This window comes from Marmota marmota, unplaced genomic scaffold (genome assembly GCF_001458135.2).
Source record: "Marmota marmota marmota unplaced genomic scaffold, marMar, whole genome shotgun sequence".
Classification (NCBI taxonomy): domain Eukaryota; kingdom Metazoa; phylum Chordata; class Mammalia; order Rodentia; family Sciuridae; genus Marmota; species Marmota marmota.
The window spans coordinates 16,115,178-16,138,588 of NW_026000101.1; the positions used below are offsets into that span (position 1 = coordinate 16,115,178).

The 23,411-nt window shown below is 36.0% G+C and overlaps 1 protein-coding gene across 4 annotated transcripts in view; it reads right to left on the minus strand.

Moving 5' to 3' along the window:
* Positions 1-23,411, minus strand: part of Melk (maternal embryonic leucine zipper kinase) — a 79,294-nt gene that overhangs the window by 11,700 nt on the left and 44,183 nt on the right. For all 4 annotated transcript variants that reach the window (XM_048783366.1, XM_048783368.1, XM_048783365.1 and 1 more), the window contains 4 exons: positions 15,489-15,575; positions 6,474-6,590; positions 2,395-2,502; positions 1,295-1,526 (listed from right to left, as the gene is read on the minus strand). In XM_048783366.1, coding sequence (XP_048639323.1) covers positions 1,295-1,526; positions 2,395-2,502; positions 6,474-6,590; positions 15,489-15,575 — 544 coding nt within the window. The remainder of the gene's footprint in view (positions 1-1,294; positions 1,527-2,394; positions 2,503-6,473; positions 6,591-15,488; positions 15,576-23,411) is intronic.

The window sequence follows — 23,411 nt, forward strand, 5'->3', positions numbered from 1 at the left end:
ACTACATGTAGCTGTTATCACATTGAACCCTTGTAACACAGGAAGCCAAACAAAAACACTCATCACACAAAACTGGCCTCACATTTTTGGGACTTGAATTGATGAAATAAAAATGCCATTAACACAATAATGGGACTTCTAGCAAATAATCAGGCAAAGTCTTCCATAACATCTTTATGGATAATAGATTGACCACTGAAACTGGTTATCAACTCCATTACCAAACTAGAAGCACAATGGTAAAAAGCAGTTTAGCAGCAGTTCACAAGGCAAAGCTTCAGAATTTGAGTTCCCAGGATTTTAAAATAAAACAAAGACTCTAATTCTTAAAGTTTTTTTGTACTAGGTTATAAGTACAAATAAGGCTAATAAAGCTTAGGTGTCATTTTAAAAGAAACATGGACTGGATCAAGGTAAATAAAATTCATTTAGGCCCTAATTTATTCCTTCATTTGGCAAATATGACCCTACTACATACTATGCGCAGCTATAATAAACATGACTGAGTCTGCTGTTATGACACTTACTACCTTATCTTGGTAAGACTGTCTTATCTTGTTTAATTTTCTTAGTAACCCTAGAAAATTGGGTTTTTGTCCTAAGTACCATATTTTAACAGGCACATTGACAAAAGTAGAATATATCCAGCTGAGGCCAGTAACCAAAGGGTTAAGGGAAACCATTTAAATAACTGGTGATATTTAAACTAAAGAGAAAACCAAGGGCAATGAGAGTTGTGATTACTAGACATAGACTTAGATACCTAGAGGGACATCACAGATTTACCCTATCTACTGTGTTTGGCGAGTAATAACAGGGAAAACAGGACCAGAAACCAGATGTGGAGATCCAGATGAGTATCCAGAAGGGTTCTGCAGAGACTTTGGTTTGAGTCATTCTAAATGGGAGTAACTAAGCAAGCAAGGTCTAAACCTGAATATATGACCTTAGGAAAATCACTTCAGCCCTCTGAGTCAGGTTTCTAAGATGTGAAAAAATGAGAGTTGGATTAGATAAGCTTTAACTCGCTCTTTCAACTGTGCTACCCTATGATGCTATGATTCAATATTTTAAATGCGGGGAAAAAAACCCTCAGTATTATCTGAGAATGATTATAAGTTAACTAATATGCTTTCATTTCAAATAATACAAATAGCATATAATAAGAAGCAACTTGACTTCTAGAAATTCCTGACAGCAATGCTAGCAATTTCTGACCTGATATATGTTTAACACAGTAAGAACAATGAAATTTGAAACATTTTGATCATTGCCTAATTCACTTAGCACATACCTTTTGAGGGTGTAGTGTAATGATTTGGTGTTGTGAGTACTTCTCTTTTATGCTGGTTCTTATTAACTGGAGTCTTTGGCTCAGGAAATACAAAACATTCTTCATTCTTTACAGCAGATTGTGGAGTATATACATTCTCTTTGTTCTTTAATTTATTTGCAGATGACTTGCATAATACTGGAGTTAATGATTTAGACTCCAGATCATTTGATTCTGTCCAGTGCTTGGTAAACTGGAAAAAAGAAAGTTACCAGACAAAGCACACTGAAAAAGAAAAGTCAATTTTTTTGCAGCATGCTTAAATCACTTCCAAATTACCTTGCACTATTTTTATTAAAATTAAATACTACCTGGGTTCAAACCTCAGTACCACACATTTTAAACATCAGATACTATCAAAAGGTTGTTATCTGTGCTCCATTTGTGTACAATGTGTCAAAATGCATTGTACTGTCATATATATAACTAATTAGAACAAATTTTAAATTTTTTTTAAAAAGGTTATTATTGGCAATACCAGGAAATTTGAAAATGTATATCCAGTTCTTTTTAATTCATGTAGATTATTTTATTTTAGTCTGTTCTACTGACAAGTAACATAGATCTATATACCAGGAAGGGAGGATTTAACCACTTAGCTACATGTAAATTATGTTTAAGGTTTTTTTTTGTTTTTTTTTTAAAGGAAGAATATAGTGCTACAAAATGGACTCATGGCTTTTCTTTTTTCTTTGGTACTGGGGATTGAACACAAGGTGCCTTACCACTGAGCTACATACAGCCCAATCCCTTTTTAATTTTTATCTTGAGTCAGGGGCTCATTAAGTTGCTGTGGCTGGCCTGAAACTTACAATCCTCCTCCCTCAGCCTCCTGAGTCACTAGAACTATAAGCATTCACCACCACACCTGGCTCAATCTTGGTTTTTTTAAACTTGCTAATAATTGCCTTCCCTTTCATTAATATTCCAATAATCTCTCAATAATACTTTCAGTTGTTATTCAATAAATCTGCAGTCACACACTTGATCTCATCATGTTAGTCTAGGTGTTTTTATAATTGAGACCTATTCTGCCTTAAATAGTAATAACAACTACTAACCTGTGATGTTTGGGGAGTTGATAAATTGTCTTCACACCATTCATAGTCTATTAGTCCAGCCACATAATTTTCATCACTTGTTACATCTTCCAAGCTCAGATTCTTTGACTATTGAATTAAAAGATAAAAGAAATTAGAGATAATTGCAACACTGTTTGATTTTTAAAACAGTATGTTCCAGACACAGAGGAAGGTCCTGGAAGCAGAAACAAATAAAAGACAGGAATTTGGATGAGCTCACCATCAAATACAAAAACAACAAGTCAAAAGTTTTTATTTTAATTTTCAGGAGACTCTTTCACTCTCAAACAATGTGTCTTAGAACATTCTTAAGTTATATGGCATACTACTTACTTAGCTTATCAGTATCACACAATCACTACAATATCAGACAACTTGTTTGTAAATTTACAAATAAAAAGCTTTGACAAAGCAGAAGATGGAAAGGAAATGACTTTTGAAACTCAGGTGTTTTACATAAAAACATACAAAACATTAATTGTTTCTACCAGGAGTAAATTAGTCTTATGAAACATCTCCCACAGACATGACACTTGGGGTTCTGTGCTAACACTTTCATCAGCATCTAACGTATTTTCCCTCATTCTTTCCCCTTTATAAACAAAGGGTATACCACGTTCACCCTAAAGTCTAAGAGTATGGAGTATTATTGTATTTTTTTTATTTCTCCCTCCTTCCTTTTCCTTCATCATGCTAATCTGGCCAAGTAAGTTTACCTGAATTTATTATACCTCATCCTTCTTTTCTAGACCCACTGCCATTACTCCAGGACAAAGCTTATACCTGAACTATGCAGACAATGTGGCTTTGCTAACTATCTTTCCACCCCCACCCTTTCAACCAGGTGACAGAGTTCTACAGAATTGCCCAATTAGAACTGGCTGCATGTAATGCAAAGATGAGGAAAATACTAAAGTTAAGTCTAGGCTCAGTGGGGGAAAGTTCAGTATTGTATAAATGATGGCCGTCATGGGTCCTGCAATAGGAAATAACTAAACACATACCATCCCTGACTGAACAATTCTATATATCACAGGTAAATTTTTCAAAATCATAGTCTTATCTCTTCCTTGCTCAAAAATCAATGGTTCCTGAGCTGGGGTTGTGGCTCAGTGGTAGCATGCTTGCCTAGCATGTGTGAGGAACTGGATTCGATCCTCAGTACCACATAAAAAATAAATAAATAAAGATCCATCAACAACTTAAATAAAAGAAAGAAAGAAAAACCTTTATATTAAAAAAAAAAGTTGATGGTTCTCAATTACCTATTGTACAAAGTCTAAAACTCTGACATGCTCTCTACATTCTAGCTCTTCCCCACCCTTCCAACTTTCTTGTTCTCTCATTCTTACTTTTCCCCTACTTGAACTTTTGATTTTAAGCAAACAAGCCTAGTTACTGTCAACAGAATACATTAAGCATTATGATGTGCCTAAGCTTTTGCTAATTCTATTTATCTTATCCTGATTACTATGCTCCTTCTTTTCCTTTTTTTTAAACTCAGCTGAGTCAAAGTGAGTCCAGTTTCAAACTCATTTTCATGGTTTTCACAAAACTTCTCATGGTTATCACTCCTGCTCTCAAAATCCCCTACAGCATAACTTTAGCCACTTACCGGGCAACCATCTGGCCCTATAATAGAGTGTGACAGATACTCAGATAGATAGATCAATCATACCTCAACTTGACTGTTAAAGAGCAAGTATCACACTTTATATAGATTTCTTTCCCAAGATCCAGCATGGGGCCTGAAATGCTAACAATGTTGATGATGGTGTGATCTTTTATGAATCTTGGATCAGACTGTATTATTGTTTCACTGAATGTGCCATCTATTGATTGATAGTTCAGAATTTTTGAGGAAAAGGGTGATTTTATCAAAGGAGAAAATAGTACAAATAGATCATGTGGCTTGCTTCAAGGCTCAATGATTTGAATAAAGATCAGAAGAAGGCCCAAAGTGTACATCCACACGAATGGGGTCCTAATTAGAATAAGATGTACATGCTTGTACAACTATATCAAAATGGATTCTACTGTCATATATACTAAAGAAAAAATAAATAAATATAACGAAAACCAAAAAAAAGACCCCAAATTTGATTTCAATTTCACATCCTGACATTAAAAGGTCTATCTATGGTTAAAAGAGAATAAAATCATGGTATTTGCAGGTATATGGGTGGAGTTGGAGAATATCATGCTAAGTGAAGTAAGCCAATCCCAAAAAACCAAAGGCTGAATGTTTTCTGGGATATGTGGATGCTGATCCATAATGGGGGTCAGGGGAAGCATGGGAGAAATGGAGGGACTTTAGATAGGGCAAAAAGGAGGGAGGGAAAGGGAGAGGGCATGGGGGTAGAAAAGATGGTAGAATGAGATGAACATCAATACCCTAAGTACATGTATGAAGACATGAATGGTGTGATTCTACTTTGTGTATAACCAGAGACATGAAAAATTGTGCTCTGTATGGGTACTATGAATTGAAATGCATTCTGCTGACATGTATAATAAATTAGAATAAATAAATAAATTAAAAAAAAAAAAACTTCTATCTGAGGGGCTAGGGCTGTAGCTTAGTGGCAGAAATGTTTGCCTGGCATGTGTGAGGCACTTGGTTCGATCTTTAGCACCACATAAAAACAATCAAAAGGCATGCTATCCATCTACAACTACACACACACACACACACAGACACACACACACACACACACACACACACGTCTATCTGCTATAAAAATTGACTCAATGACTAACCCAATAATGAAATTATTAGAAAAAATGTTCATTATAGGGTAAATGGAAGATAAGAATAAATATCTTCCCATATATTTTTCACTTGAATACTTTACAAATCATGTTTAAGTATCTCAACTGAGATCATGCCAAGTCAAATATAAGAAAATCCAATGACTCAGGAAAATGTCTCAGACAACTTAACTGACGTGTTATAAATTTTAAAATTTAGCTAAGTGATTATCCTAAGTAGAGAGGAATCTAATACCTTTCTGCAATTACCTAATCAGATGCAAAGCTCATGATTTTGTATCCTCCTGGACCTAAATGAATCTGTGACAGAAGGATGATAGGTTGATTCATGGAGTCAACACACAAAAGATCTGTCTGGGCATGGGGTATTCACCAACCCAATAAATTCCAAAAATAGCTAGAACACCATCCTAGGAATAAGATTATCTCACTTCAAAGATCTCTTTACATAACAGCCACTTGCACTATACTTTTAGTTCTGAGTTTGGTCAAGAGACCAATTACAGGAGCTGGAGTTGTAGCTCAGTGGTAGAGCACTTGTCTAGCATATGTGACGCACTGAGTTCAGTTCTCAGCACCACATGTAAATAAATAAAGGTCCATTGACAACTAAAAAAATATTAAAAAAAAAAAAAGACCAACTACAGAGTGAAGCAGAGAAGCAGATTAGGTCTGGTTGAGACATACGACACAATCATGTAGCACATGATTGACAAGGGCCATATATACCTTGTATTCACAGATCTTTAAAATTGTTTCCTACAATTCAATTACACATCCTCTAAAAGACTTGTTGTGTGCATAAATTATATAAACAAGTACACTAGAAAAGATTGGAGACAGTAAAATATTAGCTATGTCATCTATACATAGTAGGTTTACAAGTCAATTCTATTTTCCTTTTAGCTAATCTATTTCTACAATAATTATGAGTTGCTTTTGTAAGTAAAAAGGGTAGAGGGAGAAGGTTTTCAAAAAGCCACATTAACATTCAAACTTTAAGAATTCAAATTTAGGGGCTGGAGTTATGGCTCAATGGTAGATGCTTGCCTAGCACGTGTGAAGCACTGGGTTTGATTCTTAGCACTGCATATAAATAAATAAATTTTTTAAAAAAGGTCCATTGACAACTAAAAAATATTTTTTAAAAAATTCAAATTCAAAACTTCCTATTTTCCTCTTGAAAATGTTTATGTCTTAAAATATTTATCTTTGGCTCCTTGACATCAGAGTTGTAGTACATGGCAAGACTAGCAAGCATCCACATGAGAGGTTCTAGCATTTACCTTTGGGGTGGCATTAGCAGGTCCACAGGAAAAAGGAAGCCGTAAACGAACCGGCTTTCCCCGAGCCTTCTTGGCCAGAAGAAGAAGATAAGTGGCTGTGAGGTGATCATATTGCCACTGGAGGAAAAAGAAATCAAGCTGTTTAGATGACTAAAATTATTTGTTAATGTTCTATTTAAAACATTATTAATATCTACTAAAACACTTTTAATTTTTTTTTCTCAATGATCTAGACATTCAGGATTTTAAAAGTCGACAGCTTTACAAAGGCATATAATGACAAATAGCAATCCTTTATACCACACCTCTAGACTCTTATAATTTTCACTTCACAGGAAGAACAATTTCTAAACACTTAGCTATTTTTTCTGCCATTAATTCTAATAAATTTCTAAATTAACTGCTTATATAGTTTTAAGCTTTTTCAGCTTCAGATGTTATCCATAGATTTCCTAGTATGGAAAATAAGAAGTTAGCTGCACTATAAGACATTCCCTTCCATACACATCTCTCTGAATCCTCCTATTGTAATTTTATCATAATTTTTAGTTGGATTAATATTTACAATATGAGTATACAAATATTATTCATAACTAAGTAGGGATAATTTTCTAAATATTTAATTGGTACACTGACAACAACCAATCAGAAAAGAGGCCAAGCAGTGACCAGGGTACCCAGGGACTCCTGCCATAACAATTACTAACCTTTTAATTGTGGGATGTAGAGAAAGTAGTGCCTAGGTGTTTAAGAAAGGTAACAGGGAGCATACTTGTGGTACTGCTTTTATACCCATCAGAATATAAAGACTCTAGTATTTTTTTTAAAGTTGTAGTTGGACAGAATACCTTTATTTTATTTATTTTTATGTGGTGCTGAGGATTGAACCCAGCGCCTCACACATGCAGGGCGAGCACTCTACCGCTGAGCCACAACCCCAGGCCCAAGACGCTATTGATATTTTAACAATCAATATGGCCATATGAAGTATCAGCCCAGAAGCTAAACTACATAGGGTGCATAAGGTGCTATGGTTTGTTTCTTCTTTTCACAAAACTTTGTTTTTTCTGTGGTAAAAAATTTTTAAAGAGTCCATTGTTCTAATTTAACCAGGAGTTTCAACACTAAAGACTTCCTCTCAATATGTTCACAGCACATCTGCTAACCTGTCTCCTCTCTTCTGGAAACATTCTACCCAAAAACTGCATTTCATGTTCTACCCTGAACTGGCTTCTTACTCAGCCTACCACCTGTCAATCTAGGAATACTTTTCATCTCTATCCTAAGATGCACCCCCACTTTTCTAGGTCCTAAGTATTCCTCTTTCTTGGTTTACACTCTTGTTTTGATGGAAGCCATTCTTCAGTAACTTTGAGGGTGCCAGAGAGAGAAACTTTTTAAGATCTTGCATGTCAAATACATGAAAGCATTCTAACCTCATACTTGATTCTGGTTTGACCAATTATAGAATTCTAGGTTGCTAATAATTTTCATGGTTTTGAAGATATTAGGGACCCCTTGATTCTAATATATCTACTGAAAAATCTAGTCTTTCACATCCCCAAGTCTCTTGCTTTGTCTCTGAAAACCTGTTAGATCTTTTTCCCCAGCTTTCTGAAAGTTCACTAGAAAAGGCCTGGTATAGATCTATTTTCATCCACTATGGCAAGCCCTAGTTAATCCCCACTTCACCCTTGGAAATTTTATACTTTAGTTCTACAATAGTTCTTTGATGGTTTCTTCCCGTTTCCTTCTGTTTTATCTTCCTGCAACATCTATTGTTTATATATTGGACATTTCTTACTCTTTCTCTTCTATTTTTGTATCTCTTTGTTTTTAGGTTCTACATTATGATTTAATTTTCAAACATTTCTACTGCAGTTTTCACTTCTGTGGGCATAGTTCAGATTTGCAAAAACTGTCACTTGAAAGTTGCTTCTTTTAGTTATCTATTTCCTATTTCGAGAATAAAACAGCTTCTCGCATTTCTGAAAATATTGTCATTTTTAAGACATTTTTTCCCATTCCCTGTATTATGTCTTTTCTGATTATCTTTACTTTTCTTTTCATCTTCCTCCCACCTACCTTACTCCATTTATTTTGATTTCTGACTTTCATGTTAGAGGTTTTCCTCAAATGTCTGTTGATCTTTGGTTATCTGTCTCTATTTAAAAGTGAAGAATTATATTACACGGCTGATTAGAGCCTCAATGGGTAGGATGAGTGCTGTTGAGGGCTTTTCTCTAAGGTGAACAAACAAGAACCTGAACACATAACCACTGGTAAGTAAGTCTTTCCTCCTGGATGTTTCCTAGAGATAAATCTTACAATATTTTCATCACCCTCATTGAAAATAAGATAAAACCCTGGTTCCAGCATTCTCAGAGTTGAATAGGGAAAGGGTTTAGAGAGGGCAGTTTGCTGCTCAATATAAAAACTTTATGTGTCCATGCATCTGTTTTAGAATGGTTGATCACCCCCACTTGAGCTATGTCCGGTTCAAGAGGTAAAAATCCTCAACCTTGTTGCGGGGGGTACTTGGGTGAGGAATAAGTGGCTGCATGCAGCACAAAATACAGAAAGAGATCTAGGGTCCACACTGCTCCTAATATAGACTTTCAATCAATCTGCTTCCAGTCCTTCTCACCTCCTAACTTCAGAGGTTCCGGGTACTTCTGGTTCCTGAGCCTTTCTGGAACTCCTGGGCACTAATCAATTTGCTTGTTGCCTTTTCCCACTTTAGGCACTGAGCTTTCCACTTTCCCTAAAATGTTGAATCAGTTACCATTTATCTATTTTTTAACTTTGAAAATTGTATTGACATCCCTTTGTCTCCTCTTTCATTATCTTTGTCATTGTTTTTTTTTTAAAATATTTCTTCAGTTATACACGGACACAATATCCTTATTTTGTTTATTTATTTTTATGTGGTGCTGAGGATCAAACCCAGCACCTCACATGTGCAAGACACACGCTCTACCACTGAGCCACAACCCCAGCCCTGTCCTTGTGAGTTTTTTGCTCCTTTTTTAAAAAATCCCTTTTTGTTGCTTTAGTGAGTATTCAGGATGTATTAGGTGGAAACGTATCTCCTCAATCCACCACTTTTAGTTGAAACTTTCTAAATAATGTACTCGTAAGACAGAAGGCTCTGCCAAACAACAGTGTTAAATTTTAACAGTATTGAAATTTTTTTTTAATGTTAATGCAGGTTTTTAATTTTTGTGGTACTGGGGATAAAACCCAGGGGCACTCTATGGGCTGAGCTATAGCCCCAGTACTTTTTAATTATTCTTTTTTCATTTATTTTTGAGACAGACCCTACCAAGCTATCCAAGCTGCCCTTGACCTTGCTGTCCTCCTCCTGCCTCAGCCCCTAAGGTGATGGGATTAAAGGTGTGCACCACCATAAATGGTCAGTACTGAGTATTTAATGCTGTGGCATTCCCTCACAAAGTACATGACTTAAATAAGTCAACTACCAACTGTTTTTATTAATAAGTTTTATCATTTAATATTTTAAATGGCCCCAATCATAGTATATGCTCTGAAATTTACAAGATGGCCCAACCAATCTAGTGGGTAAAGTATAAAACACCAATGACAAATTATTGTAGAATGTTACCTTTCATCCAGATAAGGCAGAGGGAAAGAAGAACAGAAAAGGCTTCATGGAGAAGGTACCTGGGAATTGGGTGACAACTAAATAGTTATAATCACCCTCAACTTTCCCACAACTACATTAAAGATTTTTCCCCATCTCCCACATCTATTGTGTCCTGTGTGCTAGCCAACTTTTTTTGAAAGAGATGCTGCAAATTGATTACAGATAATGGATGAGAAAAAATCGGTCACTTTCTTATCAGCAATGGCCTAACTTTATCAAGGCACTGGATATTTCATCACTGAACCACATCACCAGCCCTTTTTCATTTTGAGAGAGGGCCTTGCTGAGTTGCTTAGGGCCTCACTAAATTGCTGAGGCTGGCTTGGAACTTGTGATCCTCCTGCCTCAACACTCTGAGCCATGGGATTTCAGGCGTGTGCCACCACACCCAGATAGATGGGTTTCCCCTAAGCATGCCTAGGAGATACACAACCATTCTCTATACTCCCTTTTCCCTCAGTTAAAAAAAAAAAAAAAAAAAAAGCAAAAAACTTTTTATAAACTTCTTTAGCAGAGCCACTGTATACTTCCCATTTTGATAAATGCACAAGGGAGTTCTGTGTTCAATAACAGATAAATCAACACATTAGTTATGCTTTCAGGTGATGTCAATCCACAAGCCTAACACAACTAACGTCTCCCTTACCTTTTAGGCAGTTCCCTCTTTTGAAAGTCAAATGTATAAAGGTGATAATTTACCCTATTAGAAAGAAGTTTCCATTTCTAGAAAATTAAAACATTTTTTAAACCATCAATTAAATGTTAAATAAGTTCATAGGCACCTGGCTAAAGAAGCAGGGTTAGATAAATTGAGGAGTAGCCCTCTACCCCTCACCTGACCCTCTTCCTGAAACCCTCAATCTTTAAACATAAGGGTGTTTGCATCACAGAGGTGAGGGAAGGGATCTGTCTTGGTCTGAACATGTTCTCACATGCACACCTGACTGTCAGTGAACTTCCCCTTTCAGATAACTGGCTGCTCCCACAATCTAGAGCCACCTGCTGCTGAAGGAATGGGGGAAAGTAAGGAGAGTAGTAAATGGAAAGCTCAGGCACCAGTGTTAAGAATCCCAGTGGGGCTCAAAATCATGAATCACAGGAGATTCTGACTACTGCATATAAAAAGCAGTTCAGAAGTGCTCACATACATAATATAAAGTGAGAGTCCTGCAAGAGATGGATATTTGGGAATAATATTTTTCTGTATTTACACAAGGATCAGCAGTACCAGACCAGCATGGATCACAATGTATCACTCTCTCTGTGTCCTGTCTAATAAGCCCCCAAAGTAAAGGCAGAGCTTCCAAGATGCCACAATTATAATAGGCCATACCTAATCTCAAATTTGGTTTTCTCAGGGCTCTTCACATTAGAAAATACCTAAAACTAATGTGAATTATCTGATATTACTTAGACTAGGGACCTGAGCTTTAGTATTACTAACTTCTGATCTAGATAATTCTTTATTATAAAGGACTGTACTGTGTATTGTAGGGTGTTTAGCAACATCTCTGGCCTCTACCCACTAATTAATTAATTAATTTGGCCTCTACCCACACATCCCAGCTCTTACAACTAAGAATGTCTTCAAATATTGACAAATACCCCGAGGAGGGCAAAAATCACTCCTGATTAAGAAAGACTGACTTCGACCAACATTCCTAAGTTTTAATGTACATGTGAATCACTTGGGAATTTTATTAAAATGCAGATTCTGATTCAGTAGGTCTATGCAGGGGCCTGAGATTCTGCATTTCTAACAAGCACCCTAGGGGTACTGATGTTGCTGCTCCTAGATTGCACTTTGAATAGTGAAAAACTAAAACAGGGTTTCTTAACTCCTAGCTGCATAATGCAATAATATGAGAAGCTTTTTAAAAATTCCACTGCCTAGGTCATACCCCACACCAACTGAGGTATAACCTCTGGGGATGGGACTTGCAAATCAGAATTCTTTTTTAAAGATGCCAGATGATGCCAATATACAGCCAAGGTTGAGAATATCTGACCTACAGGGAGCAGCCTGTATCCTAGTCATCCCTACAACTGGACATGAGAATAAACATATATTTAAGAATAAAAATATAGGGACTGGGGTTGAAGCTCAGTGGTACAGCACTTGTCTAGCACGTGAAAAGCACTGGTTTCAATCCTCAGCACCACAGGGGGGAAAAAAACAAATAAATAAAGTTTTTTTGTGTCCATCTACAACTTAAAAATCTTTTTTAAAAAAGAATAAAAATATAAAAGAAGAAAAACTATTACTTGCAGGCTCAATATCAGTCATATTTAACTTTCAGAATAATTGAGATCTTTTTTTTTTTTACATTTATTTTTCAATTGTAGTTGGACACAACACCTTTTATTTTTTTATTTATTTATTTTTATGTGGTACTGAGGATTGAACTCAGGACCTTGAATGTGCTGAGCAAGTGCTCTACCACTGAACCACAACACCAACTCAAAAAGATCTTTGGAGAGATATACCAACAGAAAATAATCTTTAATATGCTTCATTATCTTTTCTAAACCGAAGTAAGGAAAGCAATTAATTCATGTTTTACTTTTAAGTTTGGAATATAGAGATTTTATGATAAAGGATACCATGTAAATTTTTTTTTTCTTTTTTTGGCAGTACTAGAGATTGAACCCAGGGGCACTCTAAACTGAGCTATATCCCCAGCCATTCTTACTTTTTATTTTGAGAAAGAGTCTTGATAAGTTATTCAGGCTGGCCTCAAATTTTTGATCCTCTAGAGCATTAATCTCCAGGATATATAAAAACCTCAAAAAACTCAACATCACCAAAATAAATAATCCAATCAATAAATGGGCAAAGGAACTGAACACACACTTCACAGAATATAATCAATCAACAAATATATGAAAAAATGTTCAACATCTCTAGCAATTAGAGAAATGTGAATCAAAACTACATTGAGATCCCATCTCACTCCAGTCAGAATGGAAAGCATCAAAAATATAAGCAACAATAAATATTGGCAAGGATGTGAGCAAAAAAGCATACTCATACCTTGCTGATAGGACTGCAAATTGGTGCAACCACTGTGGAAAGCAGTATGCAGATTCCTCAGAAAACTTTGAATGACACCACCATTTGACCCAGCTATCCCACTCCTTGTTTTATACCCAAAGGACTTAAAATCAGCATACTACAGTGTCACACACATATCAATGTTTATAGCAACTTAATTCACAATAGCTAAACTGTGGAACCAACCTAGATGCCCTTCAACAAATGAATAGATAAAGAAACTGTGGTATATACACACAATGAAATATTACTCAGCCTTAAAGAAGAATGAAAGTATGATATTTGCTAGTAAATGGATGGAACTGGAGAATATTATGCTGAGCAAAATAAGTCAATCCCAAAGAAGCAAAGGCCAAATATTTTCTCTTATATACGAATGCTAATTCACAATAAGGTGGAGGATAAAGGTATTTTAGACTAGACAGAGGGGACTGAAGGGAGGAGAGGAGAGGCTTGGGGGTAGGAATGATAGAATGAATCAGACATTATTACCCCATGTGCATATATGATTACATGACCTGTATAACTCTGCATCATGTGCAACCAGACGAATAAGAATTAAATTCCATTTATGTATGATGTGTCAAAATGCATTCTACTGTCATGTATAACTAATTAGAACAAATAAAAAAAAAAAAACTGTGATCCTCCCTCGTCAGCCTCCTGAGCAGCTGAGATTACACACATGCACCATTGTCCTAGCTGAGTATGTTACTTTCAAGTTTCTGATTTTTAAAATCAGTGGATCTCATAAAATTTTTCCTAGATAAAATGACACAATATCTGGGATTTTCTCTGAAATATTCCAGCTGGAAAAGGTGAAGGGAGAAGTGGTTGGGATATAGTTAAAACTGGCAAAACATTAACAACTGTGGAAAGTGGGTGATGAGTGCATTGAAACTCATTGTTAACACAAGTTTCTTTACTCTTGTAGGTGTTCAAAACTTCTAAAATTTTAAAAGAAAATTTTTGTATTGGAAACACAGTCTTCTATTTAAGATCATCCCAAAGAGAAAGGCATAATTTTTTTTTCAAATTTTCTTTGTTACAAGAATAAAGACATCATATCTTCCAGCAATTTCCAATTCTTGCCATTCTTCTAAAGGCATTCCCCATGAAACAGTAAATACTTAGATTTTCCATTCATATCTCAGAGTCTTTGTTCATTAGATCATTCATTTAATTATACTTAAAGCATAATTCTTTTTAATCACTAAAAAGAATTATGCTTTAAGTAAAGCTTTATTCAATTTTTTAAAATCTAATTAAAATTTCTACCTTCCAAGTTGGAGTACAGAAAAAACAAACACAAATCATAAGTGACAAAAGACATAGTATGAAACACAAGCAAAGCTAGGTATGATCCTCACCTATCACATTAGATTGCACTCAAAGACAACTGTGAATGCCTGTCTCTAGGGGAAAAATCCAGGAAAAATCCAGACATTGAGCATCTAAAACATTTTTAAATGATGCAACATCAGAAATCTTGATAATTTCATGGTATTTATGTTTCTACCAGGTTGTTTTTTAGTTAAGAAGAAAACTGTGCTGTATTTAACTCACTTTTTACAGCAGAACCACATTTCTATGTTAAGAACTTTAAAGTAGTGAAAATAAGAACTGTCAATTCTCTGTGGATTAGTTTGCTCTGTTCCTTAATTATTTATTCCCTATCAGTATCTTTAATCAATGTCTTAAGTAAAGAGTATTCATGTAGACAAAAAAAAATTGCATTGAAACCATACATAAGTACAATATTTACATTGATGACAAAATTACAGGTCTGGAAATGCTATCTTATTTTAATATACTGCTGGGAGCCATTAGCCAAGTAGGTATGACAATTTCCTTGCCAGCGTACCCCATGTTGCAGTGACATTGAATGTAGGTGACCTTGCTCAAGGACCAAGGCGGATTAGGGTGTTCCCGGTTTAAGATAATCGGGTTTAGGGCGTTCCCAGTTTAGGTTCCAGGTTTAAGGTTTAAGATTATTCCTGCTGGGAATAGGGCGTATCCTGCTGCCTGAGTTCCCCTTGAGTTCTCACGGGATTCAGACAGTATTTTTTGGGAGATAGAAGCCGAGTGAGGTGGATTTGGGCAGAGAACGTGGATTTCCCCAAAACGTGATTGTAGACGGCTGGTGTGAGTTCGGGAATAAAGAGTTGCTGTTTGAATCTACAAGCTGTGTGGTGGCTCGTGATTGTGTGCCCAGCCAGACTTCGGCAATATACTAATAAGATAAACAATGAAACAAAAGATATTATTCTTAAATTCATGCTGTATTTCTTACCAATGAAATTAAATCCTCCATTGTTTGCCTGTTGTTTCTGTGATGTACAGAAAGTTCAGTTACGCAATCATCATCAAGGTGAATAAACTACAAAAAAGAATTTTGTAAATTTGATTAACAAAAAATTACAAATTATTTGTTTTCCAACTTAAAAATCAGCATAATTGTTTTATAAGACCAAACACCAACATGCTAAAAACAATATGAATCTGTCAAACTTTGGGGTCAACATCACTGCCCAGCATTCATATTCCTTAAGAAAATCAACACTGCTGAGGCAGTGAGGGAGGGGGAAAGTGCTGGGGAGCGATACTGGCTAAATTATACTGTTACACTGTGTACATATATGAATATGAAACAACAAATCCCATCATTATTATGACTACAATGAACCAATTAAAAAAAATGTAGAAAAGAAAGAAAATCAACATTCCTTAAGTCTGGTTTTTTGGTTTGATTTTGGTTTTGGTTTGGTTTTGCAGTGTTGAGGACTAAACCCAGGAACTCATTCAAGCTAGGAAAGCGTTCTACCTCTGAGCTACATTCCCAGCCCAACATTCCTCATAATTTTTTAAGATATAATCAATTAACAATAAGCATTTCAAGATGATAGGTTTCTTTCCCAGTTCTTCTTATCCCACTTGTCAATTGAACAATTGTTAAAATGTCTTTGTGCAGCAAAGAGACTTGTACCCCTTCCCAACTGTAAGAGCTACACTAACATTTTTATCAAAGAGCAGCCATCAAGTCAGTGGTACAACAGTGTGTTTAAAAAGTGGCTCAGACCTCTAGCATATTGTACCTCAGGTTATGTTTCAATCAACACAATCCAAGGAGTCCCCTTGATGATGCCATAGATGCTACACAGTAACCACTGTGCTGAATATACAGAAAACCATAATTTTTAAAGAAATGAATCAGAGTTTCTACATAAATTTCATTTTACTTAGGGATGGAAATTGTCAAAGTATTAAGATCCCTGCATCATGGGACTGCACCAAAAATAGAGCCAAAAATGAACTGAATCAGATCACTGAGAACAAAAAGGCAGGACCTAGAAAGGAATTCAAATGATCACATTTGAAGAGAAGCCTAAGGAAAGTAATTTTAAAGTTCACCTTCCCAAAGTAAGACATTCTCTTCATGTTAGCCCCAGGAAGCAATGTTTTACTTCCTGCTTCAAGTCCTCTTATGCAAGAAACTCAGAATCATTCAGATGGTTAGCTTTTCCCTGTTGCCTGAGGTCTGTCTCCCTTTGACTACCCACTATGAGTTGGTATAGCCTGACAGCTAACAGATTTTCTTTTGCTGTTGTTGGGTTTTTAATTTGGTACCAGGGATTGAATTCAGGGGCACTGTACCATTAAGCCACATCCCAGCCCTTTTTTATATTTTATTTAGAGACAGGGTCTTGCTTAGTTGCTTAGTGTCTAACTAAATTGCTGAGGCTAGCTTTGAACTAGCGATACTCCTGCCTCAGCCTCCCAAACCACTGGGATTACAGGAGTGCACCACGGCAACCAGCCCAGATTTTGTGATTTAACAAACTTTGATTTTAATTGTGATATCACTTTATAATTATGTGACCATGATTATACCTCTAAGTCTCAGTTTCATCATCTGTAAAAGGAAGATGGTACAGTCTTTGCAATATATGTAACATATGGGGAGTACCCAGTACAACATTTAAGCACACTAGGCCCTTACAAAATGGTTAACTGTTTTTACTGATAGTTTATTTCGTCTTTGTTAGAAGACCCTTTCATAAATTTGAATATTGCTATTATAGGCAAACTTTCCTCTCCAAGTCTTTGTTGTGTGTGTGTATGTGTTGCTGGGATTGAACCCAGGGCCTTGTGCATGAGAAGCAAGGACTCTACCAACTGAGCTATATCCCCAGTCATGCAAGTTTTTTATTTTCCGGTTTCTTCAACCACTGTTTAAATGATTAACTTCTCTTATCATTTTTTAAATTATTTATTTATTCTTATGTGGTGCTGAGGATCAAACCCAGGTCCTCGCACATGCTAGCCCAGCGCTCTACTGCTGAGCCACAACCCAGCCCCAACTTCACTTATCATTCTGCCACTTTTTTTTTAATATTTATTTTTTTAGTTTTAGGTGGACACAATATATTTTATTTTTATGTGGTGCTGAGAATTGAACCCAGTGCCTCACGCATGCTAGGTGAGCGTACTACCACTTGAGCCACATTCCCAGCCCGCTGCCACTTTTTTTTAGACCACAAATGCCAGGTTGTCATCAATCTTCAAAATGGGTATTCAGTGGGCAGGAGTTGTGGCTCAGTAGTAGAGCGGCTTTCCTCACATGTGTGAGGCACTGGGTTCGATTCTCAGCACCTCATATAGATAAATGAATAAAATAAAGGTCCATCAACAACCAAAAATTATTAAAACAAAACAATGAGGTATTCAAAACCAAACAAAAAAGAGGTTTGGTCAGCACAAAGCAGAACAATAGCATGACTTTCCCTTTTTAAGGACATACTAGTAACAATGGGTTCAAGAGAAAAATCATCATGCCATCATAAAAAGAGAAAAACAATAAAGACAATGACTTTGCTGTGGTCTGAATGTTTGTGTCCCCCTAAAATTCATATGTTGAAACCAATGTGACAATATTAGGAAATGGGGCTTATAAAAGAGGCCTGAGAGAGATCCCTCACTCCACCTTGGAGGAATACAGTGCAAGGGAACCAACTATAAATAAGAATGCAGACCATTACCAGACACTAAATGAGCTAGTACCTTGATCTTGAAATGCGAAGATTCCAGAAATGTGAGAAATAAATTTCATCCCTAATGCATGGTATTTTGTTACAGCAACTTGAATAGACTAAGACAAACTAGCACTGTTGACTGGTTTAAGCACAACCTCATGTGTAACAGTCAAAATGAAGACTACAAAGGTTTAAAATAGTGGTACTATGCAAGTTCAAAATGCTAAGAATAAGTTTTCATTGTGTTGCTTTGGGCAGCTCCCAGAACTGTAGATTTTCCCTTTTGAATGATCTCAACCTCGGAAGCCCAAACAGTTTAACACCCAGTTTAGTATCTTCTTATCCCTGTCATCATTGTTGAAGTAAGTCTTTAGGGATTCTCTCCATGATCTTAAGTTACTCCCTTAAAAAAAAATCCTCTCTCCTCCACAGCCTCCTACTCTATACTTTTACTACAAGGTTTGTATAGCAAGGGTAAGAAGAAGGTGCTATCTTTTCTGCTGGGCTCCTGAACTGGAAAAATAAAAGGGGTGGTAGAAAAGACAAAGGGTCCGAAAACCATGGCTTATCAAGATGGGCTTTCCAAGGGGGCTCTATACTTTGTTTTATGTGCTCTGAATTCTCAGCCACATATATTCGAATTAGGTTAAAAACAAAAATGCATATAAAAATCTAATCAATTATTTTGGATTATCTGTGCCTACTACATTTCCTGTTCACTAGTGAAGAAAATGGAACTGAATATAACTTCTATTTGATACAATACTTGGGTACTAGATCTGTGCATAGAAATAGAAAGGAAATCATGTACAGAGTTATTACAGCATGTATACCTTAAATATCCAAGTAAATATGAATTACTTTTTATAACTTATTCTTGATAAAACAACACTGAAAGAAAAAAAAAAACAAATATTTCAAAAAGCAACAACAATCCCATATAGCTCTTCTGTATATAAGTCATTTGATCCTGCAACAGCTCTGGAAAGCAGACAAAATAGAGAAGTGGTACTACATGTAAAAGTACTCTATAAGTGGCAAAACAGGACCCAAACATTCATAGGAGATTGACATCAAAATACCAACATTAGAGGTGATAAAATGAAGACTACTGATATCACCCAAGACCACATTTTTTCATTTCTAGCCCAAGGCTTTTTCTATCATGCCACAATGCCACCTCTCTATGACTCTGCTCTAGTAAAGACCAAGTGTGCATGTCTTGTCACAAAGAATGCAGGTGCAGAGGATACAGGCCCCAAACTTAAACCAGTTGACCTATCAGATTGATTCCGTGGCACTGCCCTTCTGTCTGGATTCAAATCTTAGTTCTGTGCTTATTAGTTGTCTGAGTGTAGGCAAGTTACTTAATGATTCTGTGTCTCAGTTGCTCCATTTGAAAAATAGAGGTAAAAATAATACTTACTTCAGAAGGCTAGTGTTAATGTGAGGATTAAATGAGTTACAAAAAAAATTTTTAAAAAAAGTCTCTAGCACAATGCCTGACTCTTAAAGATATTATTCTAAGAATTGTATCTATATTATAGGGTTGTATAATTATTCTACTAATTATAGTGGCCCTTATTATAATAGAAAACTATTATAAATACTTAACAAATATTGGCAATTATTAAATTAGATGTAAGGAAAACCATGTACTCTGACAACACCCAAAACTTTATATATTTTACTTTTTAAAAATTCTTTCCCAGTATTGAGGATTGAACCCAAGGGTGTTCTACCACTGAGCTACATCCCCAGCCCTGGTTATTTTTTATTTTGAGACAAGATCTCACTAAGTTTCTGATGCTGGCCTCTAACTTGTGATCCTCTGGCCTCAGCCTCCCAAAGAGCTTGAATTATAGGTGTGCGCCAACATGCCAAGCTATGTATTTTATTTTATACCAAATAAAAAACTTTTTGGGTTTTTGAAAGAGACTTTCTTCATTTTGGTATCTTTTCTGTGTATCCTATTCAGTCAGGATCATGGCTGAGAAGATATGCAAAGCCCTCCACACATGGAGAAACAATGACCCCCAATGGTTGAACACAGGCATTTGTACCGCCCACTCTCTACCTTACAAGGAGCACATCAGTTTCACTGGCTCTTTTCCTGCATAGTCCTTAGGCTCTTAGTGTTGATAATTACTAGGATTAAGTTGTGTTTGCTTGATTGCTATTAAAGATATCATGGAGGGCCAGGAAGAATATGAAGAAAAGAAATTCTAGGAGTTGAGAGCCAAAAGAGAATCAAGAAGGATTTTAGTGCAGATTGCATGGTGATAATTGTGGGGAAAAGACTGAGAAGGAGCTTGAACCAAGCAAAGTCTATTTTTCCAAGACCAGTTGGCTACTGGGATTGATGTAATTATTCTAGAAAGCAAACATGTCTGAAACCACTTTTAAACAATTCTGTTGATCTATGTGCATGTCCTGCTCCACTACAGAACTTTTGGTGGAACATCAGAATATCCCCAACTATCTGAAAAGACTTCCAAAATACTTATCCCTTTTCCTATAAACAATTCTGTTGATCTATGTGCATGTCCTGCTCCACTACAGAACTTTTGGTGGAACATCAGAATATCCCCAACTATCTGAAAAGACTTCCAAAATACTTATCCCTTTTCCTATAATATATGTATCCGAGGCTGTATTTTCTTCATTTGTTTCAATCAAAAAACATATCATGGGCTGGAGTTGTAGCGCAGTGGTAGAGCACTTACCTAGCACATGTGAGGCACTGGGTTGGATCCTCGGTACCACATAAAAAGAAAGATATTGTGTCCATCTACAACTAAAAATAATTTTTAAAATCTAGTAGTTTAAAATAATATCAATTTACAATTCTTGGGACTAGCAATTTGGGATGGGTTTAACTGGGCAGTTCTCACGCTGGTTTTGTGTGGCTTCGCTCATGAGGCTTCAGTCATCTGGTAATTTTAGCAAGGGTGATTGGTCTAAGCCTCATTCAAAAGACCAGCTATTTGCTGGGCCACATGAGAGGCAAGCTCTCTACCACTGAGTTCAACTCCAGCCCAAGCTACTAGATTTTAAAGTGTTTTTTTGTTTTTTAATGTAGCAATAGTTAACAAATAAAACAAAGTATCCACATTCTTTCATACCAAGATTAAGATGCCATTTGTTTAAAAATAGATTTTATAGGAATAATATTTAAATAATTGTTTAAACATGAATAGCACTTTATGCTTTTTGAATTCTCCTGCTTATATATTAGACTGTTTTTCAAAGTGTGATCTGTAGACCCTAAGGGTCTCCAACGTCAAAACTATTTTTATAATAATACTATTTTTTCATTTTTCAAAGTCCTGACATTTGCACTGATGGTACAACAGCAAAGCAATAATGAATAACAATGCTGGTGCCTTAGTAAAAATCAGTGTGGTGGCACCAAACTGTACTAAGATATTGTATTTTTTGTTGTGTACTCACAGTTCAGGAAAAAAAAAAAAAAAAAGCCAGAATCTCTTTTTTCTTTTTTTTAATGGCTTTCAACTTTTTGTTGTTGTTGTTGTTCTTTTTGGCTATATATGACAATAGAATATATTTTGATATAATTTACAAGCAAGGAATATATCTTATTCTGGTTAGGATCCCATTCTTACGGATGTACATGAAGGTGGGATTCCCTGTGTTGTTTTCATATATGTACATGGGGAAATTATGTCAGATTCATTCCACTGTCTTTCCTTTTCCTACCTCCCTGCCCTTCCCTCCATTCACCATTGTATAAGCTACTGAACTCCTATTCCACTTACTACCACCCCCTTATTGTGGGTTAGCTTCCATGTATCACAGAAAATATTTAACATTTAGCTTTTGGGGACTGGCTTATTTTACTTAGCATGATTGTCTCCAGATCCATCCATTTGCTGGCATATAAAAAGGTACACTTATACATTGCTGGTAGGACTGCAAATTGGTGCAACCACTCTGGAACACAGTATGGAGATTCCTCAGAAAATTTGGAATGAAATCACCATTTGACCCATATATCCCATGCCTCGGTATATTCCCAAAGGATTTAAAACCAGCATACTACAGTAACAGCCAGTTTCAATTAAATACTTGACAGGGACTGGAATTGTAACTCAGTGGTAGAGCATTTACCTAGTATGTGTGAGGCCCAAGGTTCAATCACCACCACCCCCAAAAAAGTAAACACAATTAAGTCCTATTAAGTTTCAACCTCAAGTACACGTTTTTATTATTGTGTGTGATAAAACACAAAGTATGCATGATGTGATTCTGAACACAAAAGTGTGATGGCTGTCTGGAAAAAGCACCTGTGTGGCTGTTACTAGCTCAATTAGTCTTTTTTTTTTTTTTTTTCATAGAACACTATTTTTATTTGAAAAAACACTGAAAAACTATTGTTATTAATTTATACTTGGATACTTAGCAGACATTTTATCAAATTTAAAATAAATTTGATACCACAAGGAAATTAACTGACAGTATTTATTGCCAATGATATAATTTGGATTTTTTTTTTTAATTACAATTTTGGAAAACTTGTATCTGCCACCATGAACTTGACAGCTTTCCAATACTTAAAGATTTTTCTGATGAGATTAATAGCGATTTTTTAAGGAATGTGATTTTTTTTTTTTGAAGTGTTGGAATGTGATTTTTTAAAAATATTGTACAGTGAAATGTATCAACATCGGGAAGATCTGCCCAGCTCAGTGAACAAGAATTTCCCAAATGACCAATATATGGGCAAGAGTCAAAGGACCAATGAGTGGATTTTGTGGGATAGAGTATAAAGAATTCATTAATAATATTTCAGATTGCACATGTAACTAATCTTTAAAAATCCAAGGTGGGCACAGTGGTATACACCTGTAACCCCAGCAGCTTGAGAGGCCAAGACAGGAAGATCATGAGTTCAAAGCCAGCCCCAGCAACTTAGCAAGGCACAAAGCAACTCAGCAATATCCTGTCTCTAAATAAAATACAAAATAGGTCTGGGGATGTGGCTCAGTGGCCGAGTACCCCTGAGTTCAGTCCCCAATACCCAAACAAATAAATAAATAAAAGCCCATCAGGCAATTCTGACACACACTAAAATTTGAGAACCACTGAACTAGATCACAGGACTCCCTCAATTGTATACCAGCTTGTTCCAGCATTCGCTCAGTGTGTTCTGTATATCTAAA